Genomic DNA, 22,131 nt, shown 5'->3' on the forward strand with positions numbered 1-22,131 from the left:
CCTGTTGTTTTGTTACTTACGTCCCCACACTAGTGTTCTTTTTTTGAATGTGATATAATGGATGGGTTTGAAAATGGAAAATGTTTTTAAATGTGGAAGGAAGTTTTGAAAATGGAAACTAAAATATTAAACAGATGGACATGTGTGTTATTTTAAGAGGTTTTTCTCATCTGCATAGTCTATTTCAAATGATGTTGGTGTTGGCTTCCATTCTAACTGAATGCAGCTGAGTACCAGTGTTTTACATGGAGCAACTGTCGATCTGACCTCTACTCAGTTACCAATCCCCATCTCTATTCCTTCTGGAGCTTACTGTGACCTATGAGGTGATAAGACTTGTCAGACTTTTTGTCAATGATTGCCAAAGTTGGTATAACTGGGACCCACTTTAAAGTCTCCATAATCATAGTAGGCACCCGACTTCGAACGTGATTTATAGCAGCTACGTCGTCAGTGTTACGGTATCTACCTGTTGTTTTGTTACTTACGTCCCCACACTAGTGTTCTTTTTTTGAATAGTGTATAATGGATGGGTTTGAAAATGGAAAATGCTTTTAAATGTGGAAGGAAGTTTTGAAAATAGAGTATATGACAAACTAAAATATTAAAAAGCAAGACATGTGTGTGTTTTTAATGGGTTCATGTCATCTGCATAGCTCTTTCTCAAAGGACCATGAGACAAATTGGGCTCATTGTCCAACAGAGTTATAGCATATGCCGTTGTGAAGGTTTTTGTTTGTACTAAAATTGTTACTATGGGCACTACCTTCAATTCCATGGCAAAAAAAAGATATGCACCTAAATAGGTTTTGTAGAAAAAGACGATTGTTAGGAGTCGTAGTGCGCTTAATTCGCAGGATTTATATTATTAACCGACTTCTTAAAAAGGAGGAGGTTCTCAATTCGTCAAGATCTTTTTTTTTCTTTTTTTTGTATGTTCACCGATTACTCGGAGACTCCTAGACCGATTTGGCTATTAAGAGGAAGGATATAGTCAAGACATGTTCGTGCACGTTCATATTACGTATACATTCTGGTTAACAGAAACGAAATGTGTCGAGATGCCATCGCTCAGTATTACTGCTCGTGTCTAATAGGTAGACGCACAGTAGGAAGTTGTGCTCATATCATTTCAATAATATGATATCTAGGGTTAGGCAGGCACACACAATTTAATCCACCGGCAGGATATTTAGATGACATTATTATTGATATTGATTGAAATGTTAACAAAAATATTTTTAACTGATAGCAGCTGTTTTTTTTTTCATGTATACATTAAACCTGGAATTAAAACTAGTTAAAGGCGTTCAATAACAAAACCTACAATGCCATAACAGCACAACTTTTTGCAGAATATTAGTTTATTTATGGTCGGAGAAAAATATTTATAGCAAAATAACCCCATGGATTCTTCTCAAAAATGAGTTTAAATCTTTATATTTAGTGCTTTACAAGTATATTCATAGTGGTCTCATCTCTGTTGGTGGGTGAGCCCAGGCTTCATACATTTTTGCCCATGGTCCTTTGTTGGGATCGGCTTCCAGTCTACCTAGATGCAGCGTATTACAAGAAACGACTGCCTATCTGACCAATACTAGTGTATTACAAGAAGCGACTACCTATCTGACCTACACAACCCAGTTACCCGGGGAACCCAGTATCACCACCCATCTTTGTTCCTTCTGGATCCCTTTGTGTACCATGGTTGTGGAGACAAGACTTCTTGTTAGACTTTTTGGACTTCTTACTTGCCAAAATTATTACCAAAAATGTTGACATGACAGCCACGACCCACTTTAAAAGCTCCAAAACCAAATTAACTCAAGTAACTATTTATACAAAAGAAAAATCCCTTCTCTTCGGTAAAATTCATCCAATCCATACAAGTAAAGCCTATACATAGCTTCTGCGCCATTATTTTTAACTGACACAATCCTTGTGACGTCACAATCCACACTTTGGCCCGATACTGCGCCAAAAAAGTACCTTATTACGAAATGTTCGAATGTTCGAATTCTCCGAAACCGATTCGCATTCGGAGATTTCGCAGTTCAGAACATTATTCGCTTACGATTGGAATTGATACCATAATTGTATTACGTCATTACTTAAATTGTTTTTGCTCTGATGTAATGTAAGTGTGTCGATTTTTATTATGCCGTAAAATTGTTTCTGCGCGAATATTTTTGACAGAGAATTTCAACTTTATTGGTGCGAACGAGTAATTGGGGGAGCTTAAGTGGGCATTTGGAGACGAAATAAATAAAAAGTTATGGGTTTCAGCCGGTGCACTTATTTATTTTTATGCACGTAAGATGAGCCACAATTATTTTTGAGATGGTCCTTTTGAAATATACTCTTTATTATGTACACCAATTGAAAAACAATAACAAAAAACTAATAAAGATTTTAAAGTCGGCGACACAATGGGCGGTCTTATCGCTAAAAGCGAGAAATATTACAGAGGAAATTAGTGAATAAAGGATATAACATACATGAAAATAGTTTCTACTTATCAAAAAAACTTGAGACTATGCAATAAATTATTTAAGTTTATTCAATAAAGTGCGTGATTTTCTGCCAAACTGCAAGCAAACACACTTTGATTTGAATCAAATCCAGCAGTTACGTATTTACCCTACCTATCAACCATGAGTGTTGAATCCATTCTGACGCACTCGGAACGTGATTCTCAGTTATTTAATAACATTTTCCTGTTAGAAGTTTTTGGTATACAGAGCAAAAGTTAATATTATAGTTAATATTATTTCTGCGCCCTACAATCTGTCGCAGATGTTAGATTTATGAAGTTTTAGTATTAAATTATGGTCCTTATTATATTCTAAGATCTTTTATTTTTTTCAAACGTCATACTACGGCGATAAACAAACTCGAGTTTGTTTTTCGTAGCATTCTAAAAAATGTTTTACTGAGTTTTGTTTTTCGTAGCAATATTCGTAGCGGCGTAGCAAACGCGTAGCAGTGTTGGTGCGTGTAGAATCGTAAATCTGAGACGACGTGGCTATGCGCACGTAATATAATTTGTGTTCTTTTTTTTTATTGAAAGGGTTTTAGTTTCAATTTTTTTTCGACTTAAAAACACAAATTATCAATTAATAATTATTTTTCTAAAAGAAAATTAATGATCCTTTCCAAATAAAATGTCAAACATTCATTAAAACGTCAAAACAGGTTGTAATTGAGAACCTTCTCCTGTTACGTCGGCAAAAGGCACCATCAAACCTTTTTAACATCTATTATGCGAGTTAACCCTGTCGCCGCGAGACATTTGTTCTTGGTCATGCGCGCCCCCCTCGAGTGTCACTGGTAGGGTTAAGTTTGCGTCAAGGGAATCGTTATACTTTTAACTTTCTAAAAGTTCCTTTTCGTCAAAGGAAATTTTATTTTTTTGGGAATTTTAACGAGCTTTGATGGAAACGGATATAATGGTGTTAGTTGATCTTCTTGTTAATTATGGAATTTTTGATAATGTCACTGTTTTTAAGGATAGCTGTTTTAATTGAAAACCAAATAAGAAATGATCGTGGATTCCATAACTAATATTATAAAAATAGGTAGCTAGGTAGTAATAGTAGAGGTAGGTCCTTCGTGACGCAGGTGGAACTGCGGGAAACAGCTAGTATCTACTTACACAATCCGGACATAAGGTTCCTATATTCATCGTTTTATTTTTATACAACGCTTCTAGCATACTCCTAAAACCGACAAAAGTTAATAAATAATACAAATAAAAATAATTAAAACCATACACATTCATACATATTTATATTTGCATAAAATTGGACCGCTTTATAACAAAAGCATTATACTTTACGGCTGCAATACAATATTTTTATTGTGTGATAAAAAATGCAAAGCAATTTATTTTAAACATTTATTTGTACTATGAATATTTTTATAGCAATATTTTTTATAACCTATGCGTTTAACTAAGGTAAATATTTAAAAGTCGAAATATTTGCAACCGACTTTCTAAAAAGGAGGAGGTTCTGAATTAGGATGTGATGATTAGGATGATGATTTTTTATGCACTTTTCACAGTTTATCTTGGTAAAAAAACTATCGTTGTAAGTATTCAAAATGTTTTGATCGATTTGAATCAATTCGAACAGTTAAAATAATTATTATAAGGGTAGAACAAAAATAGAGCAAGAAATTGTGAATCAAACGATATATAAAACTAATCTCTGTCAAAAATGTCCCTATGTCAAAACTTCATTATCGTCTAACCGTTTTCTCGCGGTTTCAACCGCGTCCCAGAGAAACTTCATCCCGTACCCGGATAACACATCAGTTCAGTAGTTCGGAGCCTATTCGATTCACACAAATATATTATTATTTATTAGTATTGAAGTACATATAAGGTGCTTTAATATTACCTGCCAGGACTTGAATGGGGGGTAGTATTGCGTTTATAGATTACAATAGTGAAGAAATTTCGTTCCCCGGAACAGTCAATTCAATTTGAGACATTAAACAAGTTAAATTAACATTGGCTCTACTCTGAATAACGTGGTACACAAATTACGTTCGTAGTATCGCTCCGTCAATGAAAACAACTGCTATCTCTTTCTATCTGTTCTGTGAATGAAAACTGAAATCAGCTGACTAGTTTCGACTCTACCTAAAAAGTGTTTAAAATGTGTAATTACTTACCAGATAACGCATTCTTCCAAAAAACTGACGTATCTAAATAAGATGATAAACTTCCCATCACACTTAAAACAGGCTTTGGACTGACAAGTTAGTGTAAAGAATCACATTTGTTTTAACTATCGATAACGATTATTATCAAATGAAGATAAATTGCAGTAACTTGGCGTGTTTAAAAGTTAATCATCTTATTTACAATAATTGCACAAAATTTACACTTATTTACACACTCCCTACCTACTTATCTACAAAACTGTTGCACAAGTCCGCCTTCGCGTTGCACACAAACGAAGGCACGCTTACGCACTTGTCTCTTCACTTTATTTAATGTGTCCGTTTCACTTTTTACACGTCTAAATGCGCGTCTGATGCGCCTTTTAAGTTCTTCCGCACTTCTAATATCATGTCCAGTTTGGCTATACACAAGGTCCTTTACACGACCCCACAAAAAAAAGTCTAAAGGGGTCAAATCCGGCGAGCGAGGAGGCCACGGCACTGGCCCTCCTCGGCCTATCCACCTTTCACCGCCGTACCACACACCGTTTAAAAATGCCCGTAGGCTATTGGCGAAATGAGGGGGTGCTCCATCATGTTGAAAGTGCAGCCCTCTTATCTCTTCAAGAGGAATACCTTCCAACATTCTTCTCACACGGGTTCTCAGCAAGCGCAGATACGTGTCTCCGTTCAGTCTGTCCAAGAACACTGGTCCTAAAATTCTGTTGCCGAGTATTCCGGCCCACACATTCACACTAAACCGAGTCTGGAAGTGGTCTGGCCGCACAACACGAGGATTCACTTCAGTCCAATAGTGCGCATTGTGTATGTTGAACATACCAACCCGTGTGAATCTGGACTCGTCAGTCCACAGAATGTTGCGACGTTCTTCCCGTAACCAATTACAGAACGTGAGGCGACGCGCGTAGTCGTGTGGATGCAACTCTTGTACCCTAGTGAAATGGTACGGGTGGAGTCCTTCTCGATTCCGAGCGGGCGGGCGGCGGGTCGCGACTAGCGAGCAGGCGCAGGCGGTCGGCTGGCGCGTGCGACGAACGGGGTAGTGCGGGTGAGGGTGGGGGCTCGCGGGGCTGCGCGTTGGCGACAGTCTGTCTAGCCGCCGCGCGCCGGCGCCATCTGATAAGTATGGCAACAGTGTATGAAAGGCGCCGCCGCGCTTTTTGCGAAATAAATTGAAAAGAATTCGGTGCGGAGCGGCAACGCGGTAACTCCACTGGATGGTTTTATACTAAACATTAAGTCAAATTTATACGTATTTTGTTTTTGTATGAAAAAAAATATGACAAATAACCAATTATTTATCTTTACTATTGTGATCTATAAACGCAATACTACCCCCCATTCAAGTCCTGGCAGGTAATATTAAAGCACCTTATATATGGAGATAAGCTCCGATATCGACATATATTTAAAACTATAAAAAAATATAACCTAGCTTTTATCGCACACCTAAAGATTCTTATCATCATTATAGTGATTTCCCAGTAATAACAACATACCATTACTTTTCCCACTGAATGCTTTCCACGTGAGAAAGCTAGTAATATCCGTTCAGGCACCAAGTTCCTGTATCGAGTGGAAATAGCAGAAATACTGGAAGGAAACTGCGTCTGTTTATATTTTATTCTAAATGTGTATTGGTAGTTTTCTAAGTTTATGTTTGGGACGAGAATATGGGGCTTGCAACAGTCATTTTTCGAAATGGTTGTAAGGGGGGTTAGTTGTGAGTTAGGATGGTAAAATACTGGTACTCAGCTGCATTTGGTAAGACTGGAAGCCGACCCCAGTATAGTTGGGAAAAGGCAGGAAAAGACATATGGTGACGTTATATAGGAAGATATGGAATATGCCATGCTGTACCGTCTCCTAAAAATAAATTGGGATTAATGCAAGGGCTTAGGTAGTGAGAGATTTTTGATATATACTAAGTATATAGGCCATAATAAATGCATCATAGTCATAATAAATGCTTTTAATGAGTGCAAAATATTTTTATTTCCTTAAAGCTTATGATAAGATATCTTTGGTTTTGAAAACAATATGAACTTGCTTATTACGTCTACTAGAAATAAAAGCGGCAATGCTGTTATCTCTTTGCAATTATTTTTGTTAGCGCTCTGCATATCTCTTTTTTCAGTAAATACTTAGAAACCGGCAACGTTCCAAGCTCAGAAAACATTGAAAATAATCATTTTAATACACAAAAAACTTTCTAAAACACTCTTCAAAATACTAGCTCCAAACCAAAACCCAGTAAAATCAGTTTGCTCAAGACCTCCGTAAATTGCATTGTGCAGTCTTATCGCGATAGCTACTCAACAGAAGATCGGTAGAGGTCGGATTTGTCATCCCTTTAGAGTAGACTGATCGCTGAGGCAGACAGATCTATAGAAGATTCGAGGTTTCTATTGCAAGAGCAAACTTTATCGAGGTTTTAAAAACAGTAAAGTAGTGCGGTATATGTTTAAGTCAAACAATAAAATTCAAAGTACCTAATACATATATTAGGTACACACATTTCGTAACACATACTTAGGTAGGTATATAAAAATTTTGATCTTAGAAATAAATAAATAAAAAAAATCTTTATTTTCTCTTCAATTACAGTGTTAAGTACATTACAATATAAGTTGCATCCTTTTGAATGTTATACAATACATTTTGTAAGGAGAGAGTAAGCACAGTGTGCTGTGTTTTGTCTATAATGAGAAGTAAAAATGGTTTTTGATCGCTAACTGTTTTGGTTTCAAAGCTTAAGCTAGGTTATACTAGATACAGGGTTTTCAATCCGGTCACATAAAAACTCTCATCACATTGTTTGATATTTCACAATGCATATAAAGTGGGTACACTACCAACATAATCAATTTCCAAACACAAAAAAACATGTTCAGTGAAGAATCAAAAAATAAATTGAAGTAATTTACACCCAAATCGTGGAACAGCGGACGTAAACACAACGAATTGAAAACTCCTCTAAAATACTCCAACAATACATTTAGTCCGTATTCCCGTTCTATTCACAAAACCAAATCGAATTTTAATTGATGTCGACATACAAAAACAAGGGCCATTCCCTAAAATCAGTGATTTCAACACAGTGGGTTTTCCGTCTCATCGCACAGTGTGCTTAAAGCAGAATTTTACAAGAAAAAAATAATTGAATGCCGCTTTTAAATCTTTTATCGTCATATCGTTGAAAAATTGCACCCATTTTATCATTGGGAGCCGGCATAATGAATTGAAAGGGGAAGTTCTTAGGGCCCCAAAGGTGATGGATTGTATGTCACTTTGATTAAGCGTCCCATGGAAATGGCCTAGGTGAATGAATAGAAAGGTAGTGGCCTAGATAACGTGTAAAATGGCACAGACCTACTTTGATAACTATGCAAATTGAAAGTTTTAAATTATACTTTGGGTGGTTTGTTCGTGTGACTTAGCTACTGTAGTTTTAGTTCAGTATTTTATGGTAGAATAAATCATTACTTTATAATGGTTTACATAAAAGCTTTAAATTTAGAATAGTAGGAACGATGTACATTATAGTATAATGTATTGCAGTATGCAAGTAGTTTCAATCATTACATTATTTAGAAAAAAAAATGTTTTTTCTGTTTTTTTTTTATATATAATTTTGTGAGATTATGAAGTTAGATTACAAATTAATAGATCCTAAGATTATGAGAATAACTGAAGCATTTTTAGTAAGAAATACATACAGTTTTTGAAGATGTATTAAGTACTTGTAATTTTAAATATTTTTCTACACCTTAGAAAAATCAGCCCACTGTCCATGATCAATAAACAAGCGGACGAATGTTCTGGATAAATTTTATCCAATCTGTTACCGCTTATCCTTGAAGACGTTGTTTCAGGGAATTACTTTCAATCTCTCCGCAGACAATTAGACGACTGCGTAAATCAATCCCGGTAGAGTGGCTAGATCTATTTCTTTGGACATACTGCTTTTTAAGTTGCACAGCTTTGGGAAAAAACAGTCAGCCATATTTTTTCTATGTTTTAAGTACTAGGATCTTTAAAATAATCTGTGACAATGTGTGATACACAATGAAAATATTTCTGCAAGAATTATATGTAATAATTCGCTAAGTATAATAACCTAAATTTTTCAAAAATTTTCTAACTGTATACTGAGGAAATAAATTGTATTGTTGTGAATGGCTTTACACCGACTTCTTGAAAATAAAGAAGAGGTTCTCAGTTTGTACATTTATTCGTAATTTAGCGCAACAAAGTTTATAAGAAACATCCTCGTGACAGATAAACAAACATAAAGTTAAATACTGAAATTGATATAAAGGTTAAATTAGAATGACACCTTGACCATCTTAACCGTAATTTCATCTGACAACAGTGCTGCAACTCAGTGCAAATTCTTGATACAGATTTTACAAACGGGATCACCATTTTCGTAGAAGTTAATCCTATATGGATGAACGTAATGTAGGATCCAATAATGTAAGGTGAAAGGGGTCAAACCAACTACGTCTTGTCCCAATTGTCAACCTCAGCTGTCAATGGTGCTGCCTACTGAAAAACGAACAAGGCTCTGGTAACCTACTGGTGATAATATGCAGCACCAAGTGGGATACTGAATTCCTTGCAAGGAGATGGGCAGTAGCAGCTCCGTATCAAAATAAAACTGACTTCAATAATATACTTAAAACCTTCTCCTAAGTCTGTAGTATGCTGAAAACCGCGTCTTTCTTCAGCGAAACGTAAGATACGCGCACAACATATATACATATCTAGATATAGATCAAACAGTGAACCTTCTTTTTTGAAGTCGTATAAAAATATCCCAGGGCTGGACTCTTCAGCTTGGTTGGGCTTTGTCCTGCATTGGACGTCTTTGACCTGCGTCTCAGTATAAATGATTTTTACATTACATTTAAATTTTTTGCAAACTTCTTTACACGTAAAATTTTCATATTTTGTCGATGTTGGACGAACTAAGAAACCGTGTGTCCGCATTGAAGTTCATTAAGTTCGATAGAAAGGATTGCCAGTTCATTAATTATAAGGGTTTCAGTACTTATCTACAAAAGTCATTTGTTATAGAATTTTCACTTATTATTTTGATTGTTTGTTGTGCCCTATGAAGGGATTCAGGGATTATGTTTCACTGGAACTTCGGTTTAATGGTGCTTCTTCAGGGAAATTGTAGCTTTTCTGTTTTCGTGTCTTTTGTTTGTTTTTAACTGGAATTCGTTTCTTGAAATTAATTAATGGTAATTTGATTTTATTTCCGTGAAACGTACTGCGTATCGGAAGGGTTTTTGACATGTGTGTTTTGAAAAACTAAGTAGGTATTTATTTATTTTATTCGAGTTACTTGTAGTTAGTTGGCTTTGAAAGCCAATTACATAAATCGTAAAAGGTATATCAATTTGGCAGAATTTATAGTCCGCCTGTATAAGTAAATAACAGAAAATTATTTCTATGTAGCAACTGTATTTTTGAACATTAATATAATTCACACATCCGACCATTTAACAAATCGTGTCTTTCTCAACAAATTCTCGAAAATTAATAAAGACATACCTACATTAAGCGCCCTCTAGCGGGTGTTACAACAAAACTGCAATGAACACAAAGAATGGATTATTCATGTAACGCTCCTTCGCACAATGCCGCTAAATTTTACTTAGCCCGATTTAATGGGTGAGAATATGATGTAGTGCTGCTGGAAGAGGTTTCGGAATTTTGGTCTATTTTAATGAAATGTTGAAGTAAAATGTACCATTTTGAATTTACATTGACTGAATGAAACATGCTTTAAAAGCTCAAAAGCTAACTAAAGGTACTTTAGTTGTTGTTTTAGTATGCTTGTGGTCAAAGAAGAACAAGGTATACCTGTGCTCATATGTAATTGTACGTTGAGTCCACAGTCGTACAATGTACAAAAAGTATTTAATAAATAATAATGATTAGCCTCCTTAACCTCATCAAGAGTTTAGATCAATTAACATTAAAGTCTGTTCTAATGGGCTTTGGAAGAGCAGTTTACAAATAATTTATATTTTAGCTCAAGTCAGTATTTAAACCATTTATTATCCTCAAAATTATGAGTACTTTAACGAATGTGTTTCAACCACTTCCATATTCTTAACATCCGTGCCCTCCATGATAACGTTTGCATGTCAGTTGTTGTACGTTATAAGTAAAACTTTGGGAGAACATACCTGAGGCGTTTTGTATTACCAAGAGCTAGAACTCGTGTTTTGTTACTGACAGTTCTCTTTTTAGTGTTTATGTGTTATTATTTAACGCCTATGTATGGAGTGCTACATACTTTTTTCCTCTGACCACTTGCAATTGTTTACGCTAGAAAACCTTAACTACTTGTGTAAAATATTTTTTGTGGTAAAAGGGACCGCAATGGAGATATTTATATACAGTTAATGTATTTAAACAGACAAGATATCTGCATCTATTCAATAGTTTTGAGCGGAGAAATTCTATTTTTAGTTTAAAATCTCCTACGCTCTGCTTTTGTAGATTCTGGACCTTACTGTCTCACTGCAGTATACAGGCCTTTAAAAGTAATGGTACTTAATAATATTTCTGAGTCGGGTAATGCTAAATTTAATGTTACTAATTATCTTTCCTAATATTTTATTCCATAAAGTAACGCCTGATCCCATAATTTATCTGGTTACGTTATTTTAAATATCTATGTACTACACTCACACAATTTATTTCATCACCACTATTTTAAAAGCTACTCTAAGCACATAATAAATGAAAAGGTTTCTTCTGAAAAATGTTCTCAAAAACTACAACAGTGTTCTACTTTTTAAACTGAACCTAGGTCCTTGCTTTGCCAACCCGGGTTAGGCAATTGGCCGAATTCCAAAAATTTTGGCTGCTAAGAAAAAGGAAAGAATTATAGCGAAATTTTGTGATTGAAATTCTAGACATAGGTATCAGTTTAGGAGGATTGGATAGGATTTTAAATGAATTTTATAAGAAAATAACTGTAATAATGTTTTTTTTAGATAATAGTAGGTACTAAAGGAGTAATAAATGATCCTACTAATAAAATCAACAAAGGTATTTCTAAGATCGCACACCCCCAAATTCGCACATTTGTATTAGCTTATGCTTAGATTTTTTGAACAAAGGATAACTTTTAACATTCCATTATAATTCTGGGCTCTGGAAAACGGTACTAACAGAATAATAAATTAACAAAAAATATGACTGACATAAACGAACTTTTACTTCATCACAATCAAAAAGTTGATCAATTTGTATGTACCATCATACATTTTTATGAATACCGCGTCACGGTTATACTCCAAACTTTATCCTGATCGCCTATTCTATATGCAAGCCATCCCCATATAGGCCAAACGATCCCAATTCCCGAATCACTTCGAATAAAACCGTAGAAAGCTGTAAAGACGAAAATCGCTTGCGTTCAAATCTAATCGGCTCATCAGACAGAACGCTGCTGCTGATTCGAGCTCATGCGAAATAACACTTTATGGCACATAAGCTTGTCCATTAGTACATTTTATAGGGTTATGCACCGCGTAGAGAGTATAATGCAAATTAATGCCCCATGTGAGACTAGCAGCGTAGGGTTGACGGTGTAGTTATAAAAGTTCATTAGCCACTGCAGTGTAGGGTTAAGTAATCTTGTACGAACGTTATGCTGTACTGAAAAGGTTTTTTTATGAGAAAATGCTGTTTAACGGCGTTAAAGATAAAAATAAACTATTATTAAATAAATAAAATTAGCGCCACGTTTAAATTGATTAATTCACGTATGCTTTTAAAACTATATTTTAAAATAGACAGTAAATAGCTTACCACAATTACAGACGGATGACAGAAGTGTTTTTTAAGAATTCAATCAAAGTTTATAGTCGCTCTGATACCGGCCAAATACCTAATCGTTTTAAAGTGTGCACTCCCAAAAATCTCCATACTTATCAAGCGTCCCATTAAACTGTCGGTCGACTAAAAATTCTCCGGTGTGTTCTTAATCATTCACAAAAAAATCCAACTTTCCCCACCAAAAAACGCAATAGACCAAAATATAACTTCCAACCCTGCACTAGTATCGAGCGCACTGAAAGCTCTAAGGACCGAATGTGTAACCACGGAGTAAGGAAAGATGAGCAGAGATGCCATAATGCAGGTAGGTCAGGCGCCTTCTTCTAAGTCAAATTCGTTGGTAGGTTTGACCAAAATAATCAGTTACGAGTGAACTAAGACGATTCTTTGTATAACAAATAAGTATGGTCGGGTCCAAAGAAGACATAAAGGGCGAATACAGTAACGTTCCTCACCTCCCGTTCACCCGCAATTTGGCGCGCATTTTATTATGAGATTTTTCGTTATGACACCTTTTCTAATGAGTCCCGCTGTGAGTTAGCAACGTGAAGGAGTGTCAGACTCTTACTGACTAACACCCAGCATATACCTTCTTAAGCCCTTTATGTACCAGGGCCGGTTCTTTCGAACAATCTCGCAGCCCCGGCAGGCCTTGGCCCTGGTCTTTGAGACATCTGTCAACGATTTATATGTATGACAAAAAATGCTCGGGTCCAAAGGTGTATAAGGGCGTAGACAGCAACGTTCCTCGTCCCTTACTTCTCTCCCTCTACTTCCTTAAGAGATTTTCAGTTATGACACCTCCGCTAGTCATTTTGTCCTCCATGCTTACCCTATGCGATCCAATTAAGCCTGGCCTACAGTACAAATACTAGCATCACTTTCACTCGTTAAGGACTTGCCTGCATGATTCTGCAACTGGATACATGCTTGTGTGCTAAGATTTATCGCAGTTATATGCAGGTTGGATAACTGGGTCATTTAATTAAGTATATTGTAGAGAGTTGTGTGAAAGTTAGTAGGGAATAGTTGTACGGATCGATTAAAGGTTAAGCAAAGGAGTGGTTGGTTTGGGGATGGATGATTATTTATTTCACAACGAATTTGTGAGGAGACCTGGCATATTTATACGTCTTTAGCTGACGTAAGTAGTAGTTAGAAAATCTGAGAACCAGTGTTACTAAATGAAATCGGGTTGCACATTGCCCAGTTTACTTGAGGAGATCAAATAGTCGCTCTATGTAAAACACTGGTACATAGCTGCATGCGGTGAGATTGGAAGCCTATCCCAATGTACTTGCGAAAGGTTAAGCAGGTGATGATATGATAACACATCTCGTGTATGTGTCTACATATATTTGCAAAAACTTTATCTTAATTAACCCTTTTTGAAAACTTTGAAAACAAATAGTTTTTGTACTTGAATATCAAAGTTACAAATTTCGTCACGAGTGAAATCTTGCTTCCCGAAATTCGGGAAAGTCCAATCAAAATACCTCTTCCTATAAATTGATGCCCTCACCAGGCATCTACACCATACCTTCTACAACAACAAAACGCTTGTACTCCACACAGTATTTAAACTACAAACAAAACAAAGGAACGCTCAAAATTATTACAAGCACTTTAATTAAATTCTGTGAAAAGTCAAAACAGTATAGTCTCAAAGAGATTGCGATGCTGTGTTAATAGGATAATTACGCTCAATTTTGCTGTTAATAATTGTTTAACATAAATTCCAGGTAAGTAATATCTTAGGTGAGGTAACTTTTAGTTTGCTTCGAAAGGAATTTTGGGAAGGAATAGTTTTTGTTAAATATTTTACCTAGTCGTTTGCATTGTTTAGCTAAATTAGAGTTTAATATCATTAGGAAATGATTAGAATTTAGGAATCCTTAGGAAGAAAAAAACAGATTTTATATTGTACGTCGTCTTTAGGTCGAGTACACAATGGGCGAGTGAATGTAGGCTTGATGCCGCTTGATTAGAAGCGGGCTAGTGTACGCTTTAGATATCTTGGTTCTCAAAACGTATTTTAGCAAAGGGGGCGTTTCAAAGTCCCCAATGTGAACCTGCTGGTATAGTTATATTCGTCTAACCCTCATTCGAATTTTCAATAAGCCACTAAATATTATGATAAACTATTCTAGTAGTAACCTACATATCTGACCTAATATACATATTTACAAAAATAAAAACTATGTCTCAAAAAGTCATCCGCATCGCTGACAGCAGGGATCGTGCCCAAAAGGCTGGCTGCATTGCCACGCTGAATGGCAATGCATATTCTTTGACCGAAGTATAGGCCAGCCTTTTGGTCACGAGTAGACAATTAAATATTATTATTGATTTGGATTATACAATGAGAAATTATTTATCTAGGCCACGCTTAAAATGCTTCAGTCACCAAAACACACTAAACCGTCTGCGTCAGGACCCCTGTCACAACTTACCTATCCCCTCGAAATACATATAGAGAGTTGTTACCTAATTGCTACCAGCTACCATTAGTTGCTAACAATTGCTACCCTCGTGGTTTTGTGGCGCAAAAACTCATTTCATTTTATCTACGGAATCGATGTGGTCTAAAATTTAATTCCAGAGGGTAGTAATTAGGTAGCAACTCTGGGTGAAAAAAAACTCAATACTTTAGCCGTTTCTTCACACTGGGAAAAGTGACAGCCATCCTGATATCAGAATGGCTGTCACCTTTGGATGCTGAATATCTTCAAAACCACGAGGGTAGCAACTAATGGTAGCTGGTAGCAATTAGGTAGCAACTCTCTATATGTATTTCGAGAGGATCGGTAAGTTGTGACGGCGGTCCTGACGCAGACACTAAACCAAACCCACTTGGTCAAAAGAAACAAAAGCTTAACTACTTCATTTTTCTATCGAACGCGCATTGAATGTAACATTATCTAGTCTATTGCCTACAACGTGAACAATACCTATTGTAAGGCCGCCGATACTATTGTACTGCCAACAATAAGGTTGTGCACTGAAAATGTTCTATATACAGGTAGTGGAGTGCGCAACTTGGTAGGTGAGGTGTACGGTGTCACACCTGGACTGTGCAGTTAGAAAATAGCTTCGTTAACATCAAATTCGTATTAAGGAAATATTGCTTGAACGCTTCGTAGGTTACGTATATTACCTGAACTTATAGCACTGGGATATAGAGAAATGCTTGCAACTTACAAAAAAGAAGTAAAGAGATCTTCAAGACTTCTTTCAAAATCAAATTATTTTGCAATTCTAAGCAAAAAATACCTTGATGTGGCTTGACATTATACACTAGACTTTTGATCGTCCAAATGTTAATTTGTCTACATAATCCAAAGCTCAAAATACACTTAAATTCTATATGTGACCCGCATACTTACTATCAAACACATTAGTGGTTGAGTCAGAATTTAACACCCTAATGCTTTCGTCTCACCACTACAAATATAAATAATTGCAGACGGGTAAATTATATTGGGATTCCCAAGATAAGCTGTAGTTGCCACAATAAATTGTCTGTAGGCATTCTAGAAATTTATCCCTCGAGTAGCTTAAGTGAGACGAGGGACCGTATATACAGATAGACAATAAATCGCTTCGAATCGAAAATCTGTCTTTCGAAAAGTAAATGACGAGAAAAATCTACTGGGACACGTTTCTATACAGTTTCTAGTATTCAAAACACGTTAGTATTGTGGAAAAAACGTGACTTTTATTCAGAACTGACATTTAGAGTAACAGATTACAGACTTATAGTCGGCCGATAGTTTGTTTGGGGTCATAAATCTGTGTGAAGATGAATGGTAGTACGCACATTACAAAGATCACGTATTTAGCCGGTATCAGACCACCTAAAAACCCTGAGTGAAATCATGATTTTATCATAACTTTTTGCCAGTTATAAGGTCAACTGTCGGCCGACTATTTAGTTACTAGTGTGTGGGTACTCTCACTGTTAAACAATGTCGTGTCAAAAACATTTTTGGGGTTTAGATTTTTGGGATTCTCGGTGTTCGACGACTGATGACTTTTTGAAGTGTTTCTGTATGGCGGTTTGTACATATTTTGAATGGAGCCATTATTGTTTTTAACAAGCTTTTAGTAGGTCGACCTGTATGTATTGAAACTATGCAGTGGAATCTAAGATAACTTATTAAACATCTTCCAAGGATTGTAGCTTCATAAACATTGACAGCTGCACATAGTTGTGATGACAATAGATACAATAACATGGTACTGTCGAACTAATCTGATGATGGAGCCAGAAGATATGAACTGGAACTTCTTGATGAAACATCGAATCATATCTTGTAAAATGACTCTTGTTCCACATTGATTGAATGGTCTTTGACCACTGTTAAGTTTTTTTGTATATTTACATGCATTTATAAAAGCGTGTTTTTGCAGAGTTTCTATGACTGTTAATATATTATTTTCCTCAAATTGCGGCCATATTCTTTTCCATGCGTTTAGACAGTACGACACTTAAATTACCCCATCTACCCTGCTCTTTGCGCGTAATCAGAGGCGGCTTGTGACAAAATTGTTTGGGTGTTCACTTGAAAACTCAAAGTCAAAGTTCCTAATTTATTTGCTGTAAATGTGTTACAAAAGGTAAAAACAATTAAAATACATCTCGTTAGCAATACTATTTATTTTAAACAAAATTACTTATAGAGAAAATGCATACGTCTGTCTTTTTGGTGTGCAAAAATATCTATGACTTTTCTGTGAAAATCAGATATCTGATTAATCAGCCGTTTTTCTATAGATATCATGCACAACGCATTTAAACGGTCCTGTGTCATGCTATTACGCGTAAAAGTTTTCACTTTATTTAAGGTGGAAAAGCAGCGCTCACTTTCGACCGAGGTCATCGGTATTATACAAATTAATTTTAATAATTTAATACTTTCAGCAAAAACTGACTCTAGGTTGAACTCTATAAAGTGTTGCAGTAAAGCTACCGCGCCATCCGCGTTATGGAAATCTTTCCTGCTGTAAATAACTACTGGCTCGTTTTTCAGTTTTGAGCTTTCCAAAAAATCATATGTTTTAACCACTTTTTTGAATTCTTCTTCCGGAAAGTTTTGGTTGTAGTTCTCAAAATTGCCGGTAAAAAAAGTTTTGACGCCAATAGATGATCAGTATACACAAATCTGTCCTTTATTTGCATTCTTACTACGTCACATATTTCCTTACGCATTGCCGAATGACTGACATTATTCGGCCGGCGTTTTTTAGCGGGCGAAGGCGGCGGCACTGCGTTACGCAACTCGCTTACTATTTTTCAAATTTGCCGACTTCGTTAGTAATTTTTATTGAGTCAATAGATCGAGTCTGTAAAAATTTAAACAGCATTTCACAATGAGGCATCAGTGTTGCGAAGAAATTAAGCCAATACAGGAAGTCGTCGTTATTTAAATATGAAAGGAGCGATTGAGCTTGGTTGAATGAGTTCGAATCACTGTTTGGCGAATCCATGATAGCTTGCATGCACTCTTTTAGGGACCCTAAGTTATCGTGAATAACTATCACTGTCCGTGTATTATTATTCCACCTAGTTTGTGGAGCGGCTGGTATCCTGCGGTTGACAATTTCTTTTAGGAATTCCGATCGTTTCGGCGAACGCGTAAAAAACGTCGGAAACGCGTGTAGGTTGCAAAAGAAACTTCTTATAGCATTATTAATCGATGCCCCTCTTTCTAATATCAGATTGAGTTGGTGTGCATAACAGTGCACGTAATATCTTTTACAATTTTCTGCACACCATTTGAATTTCCACTCATAACTGAAGCTCCGTCGTAACATTGGCCAATTTATTTATTTTTATCAATATTTAACGAATCCAGCTCATTCAGTATCTCTGCTGCTAATATTTCTGCTGTGTGCCCTTTAGGTTGCAAATATTTTATAAATCTCTCATAAATTTTACCATCATGTACCTACATACCTCACAATGAACACTAACTGTTGAATTGTGGAACAATCGGTAGTCTCATCTGCCTGAATAGCAACAAAGTTGGATTTTTTAATTTGTTGTTGTATTTCACATATGCAAACCTCGTAGATCGCGTCTAAAATGTCGTTTTGAATTGATTTTGAAGTAGGTACCTTTAAAACGGAGCTGTTGGTTAAATGCTGCTTCATGGCCAAATCAATCTCGGCTACAAAATCTACCAAACCTCTATATATTCCGGGATTCAGTGATTCCGAAGACTCATCGTGGCCTCGTAAAGCAATTTGAAATGCACCACAAAATAGTACACAATCTATTAATCTTCGTAAAATATACCTGTTTTCGTCGACACGGTCATTGAACTCGCGGATAGACTTATGGTACGCGGAATCTAGAGATTTACGAATATCTTGTCGTCCGATAGACGCTAATTGCAGTTCATTCAACAAATGGTACCGAGATTGTGAATGTTTTTTCATTTTAATTGAAAGATGAGCTAGGTCTTCAACGCCTTTTTAATGAACTCCACATTATAATTGTCCATTTTAACACTCACTTTAATAGTAATAAGTAACAAGTACTATTTCAACACGTATGTGATTATTAATTTAAAAAATCCCGAATTAGTAATTACATTCGCCGTTCGCGCGCATGCATGTTCTGTCATCTGTTTGTTTATATCAGAGTGGCAACGTCGCGCGCAATCGCTGTCGGGCGCGCGCGATTGGTAAAATAGACCGACCGGCAACGTCGCGTGAGCGGCGCTCCAAAATTGGCTATTTTCGCATAGAAAATCTTTTGTTTCACGCGCAGGCCTATGGCGAAATTTCTCTTTCACTCCTGTTGGATTTCGTATTATGCAATGTATGACATGATGGTGTATGCCGTAACATATGGTATGACGGGTGTGGGCTGTGGGATGGGTAGGTAATGTGTAAAGGTCTTTTTTTTTATTAGTATTTACAGTAGTTCTTTACAATAGTTTTTGAATAAGTAATAATATTATTTATAAAAACTGCACCAGCGCTCCTTAGGGCGAGCCGCCTCTGCGCGTAATAAAAATGATGGGGAATTTAATTGGATTTTTCTGTTACAAAAGTTTTCAGCTATAAACCGGGAATTGAATAGCACCAGATAAAATTTAATGATGATGGGGCTTCCCCTATCTCATGGCGTTTAGTTGGGGTATTAGGGATTGTTAAAATTGCAAGGGGAAATTCCATGGTCCTTGAAAATGTTTTTGGAAAAATGAGAAAGCAAAATTGAAAACATATTTGATGATTTTCTACTCTTATGTATTGGTACAGTGGTATGGTTATGTACAATATATTTTAAATACTTATTCGAATTATACATAGATACTTTTTGATCATTTGATGCGCAGAAATGCATGTAAGAAAATTGGTAAATTAATTCAAACTAAATTAGAGTGATTTTATCAATTAAAGGTTAACAAAGTCATTAGTCATTCAATAAGCGAATAGAATATTTTCAGTCATAATTATACCATAATAAATACCTATATACACCTTGAAAAGACTAAAACTTAACTTTCTGAAATCACCAATCCATGTCGACCAAGAATAGTGATTAACGCTCATTCCTTCTCTGTGTGAGAGGAGGCCTGTGACCAGCAGTGGGACTATAAAAAAACGCTGATGATGATGAAAACCCATTTCTAACATAAATTGTATCTGCATTCAAACACATTTCTATCTACAGAACATCAAAAATATTTCTTGCAAAAAAAAAACATGTAAAAAACACGTTCACTTTGCGGTTCGCTTTCAAAACTTTCAAAAGTCCGCACTGAAAATAATTACTGGGAAGAGAAAACTATTCATATCGGAACTGTAATTTTCATGTCAGCTAAACCTGAATGTGTTTTTTTGCTGACTCTAACGTTAAAAGTTTTTAGTTAACTATACCTGGGTGTGTAAGGTTTTTCAATTGGTCAGAATCTAGTTAGTTGTATCAGTATTCGGTTGGTTTTCATAAAAAGTTTGACATTTTAAGGTCTGATTTTTACTGGTTTGATATTCTTCTAGGAATAGTCTAAATTATAGATGAATTTGATGTGTTGTATGTATAGACTTTAACATTGATATTTTGTTGACAATATCGCAATATGTCTATATTAATAGAAATAACAATCGCTAAGTCTGATGGCCTATGTTCGATTCCAAAGTTAGTTAGCCCAAGTGATAAGAGGATTTTAAAAAATGTTTAAGAAGACAAGGTTGGGATGATCAGCAGTTAGGGTTTGTGTGTTATGCCTAGTAAACTAATCGTAACACATTATCATAGGACATAATATTAGGTCTATATTCTAAGGATACACTATTATCTACCGGTCATTTTCAAGACGTAATGTTATGAAAATGGAAGAGGCAATAAAATATAAATAAGAGTTATTACATAAACAAAATAAAAACTAACCTTTGCTGAACAATTTCAAGCCATCATCTACATTTTTAATGCTCAATGCACACTTAAAATTTAGGAAGCATTCAGTTTCACGCTTTTGCAACCAACATAACAGCGTGAATCCAATTACAATCCGTAGAAGCCACATCTAGCATATATCTAATTCTACAAACCACAACATAACGTAACTACAAGGAGACATATTGTCATGAATTGTGACGTCACAACACTGATTGTGTCAGCTTTGTATATTGCTCTGCGTATAGTATTTTGATGTATAGTTGTAGTTCATTTTACTATCCATATGTACCTACATACATAGGTATGGAATAGTTGAATATATTGGTAGGCTTTACTACCTAGGTTATCAGGTAACTGATGTGAAGAATGCCTGATTGGTCAGTTTTAGGCTGCCAACGTCAGACTTTTTGTAGGAGAGATAATCAGGCCGATTTTAAGTACGATGTTTTTTTTTCAGACAATTATTTATTTATTAATCTACTTTTTGTAGGCCGTGTGCATTGCATTTTTGTTAGGTATCGATGTGTTCCATATGCCTCTTATAAGAAATCGCTCACCGATTCTCGGACGTAGGCAGCCTTAGATGACATTTTGGAGCTACAGCGAAGTCGTTGTTTGCTGAAAATCTAAGCGGTGCCGCGCGGAAAATCCGCCGGTGTAAAATCGCTGTTACATAGACATCAAATAGTTTTGGCCGTTTAAGGCAAGCTAAATTGTGATAGAATAAGAAAGTTATCTTGCATAACTAGTGTCTGTCTTAATTATTTTCAATTAATTTTGAGGATTTAATTTTTTAATAATATGTTCTATTGAGTACCACTAGATACTTATTCATATGCAAGTTATTCTCAATAAGACCTTCTTCGTCAAAACCATGAACTAATTAAACTGTTCCTAGAATCTATGAAATACCCACTTCAAAGATCAAAGCTCCTCACGATGCATACAGTAGTAATACCTAAATCAGTCTCAAAATGTTTAGAGACCCTTAAGACGTCTTAAGTTTCTCAAACGAACCCTTCAACCACTCAAACATACACAAGTCTATACATTATGAACAGAACAACAAGACTCGGAAACAAACATCCGAATAATCGAGAAGTGGAATCGATTAGAACAATCGATGTCTCAGCGAATCGGCGCTAACTCGTTATTTA

The 22,131-nt window shown here is 35.8% G+C and overlaps 1 protein-coding gene across 1 annotated transcript; it reads right to left on the bottom strand.

The window, feature by feature from the left end:
• Positions 1–4,918: 4,918 nt before the first annotated feature.
• Positions 4,919–21,564, bottom strand: LOC135119012 (uncharacterized). The gene is made up of 2 exons (XM_064042261.1): positions 21,532–21,564; positions 4,919–5,905 (listed from the first exon to the last, which is right to left on the bottom strand). Exons 1-2 carry the CDS (start codon positions 21,562–21,564, stop codon positions 4,919–4,921), a joined length of 1,020 nt encoding a protein of 339 aa, XP_063898331.1.
• Positions 21,565–22,131: the final 567 nt, after the last annotated feature.

Source organism: Helicoverpa armigera, chromosome 28 (genome assembly GCF_030705265.1).
Source record: "Helicoverpa armigera isolate CAAS_96S chromosome 28, ASM3070526v1, whole genome shotgun sequence".
Lineage (NCBI taxonomy): Eukaryota > Metazoa > Arthropoda > Insecta > Lepidoptera > Noctuidae > Helicoverpa > Helicoverpa armigera.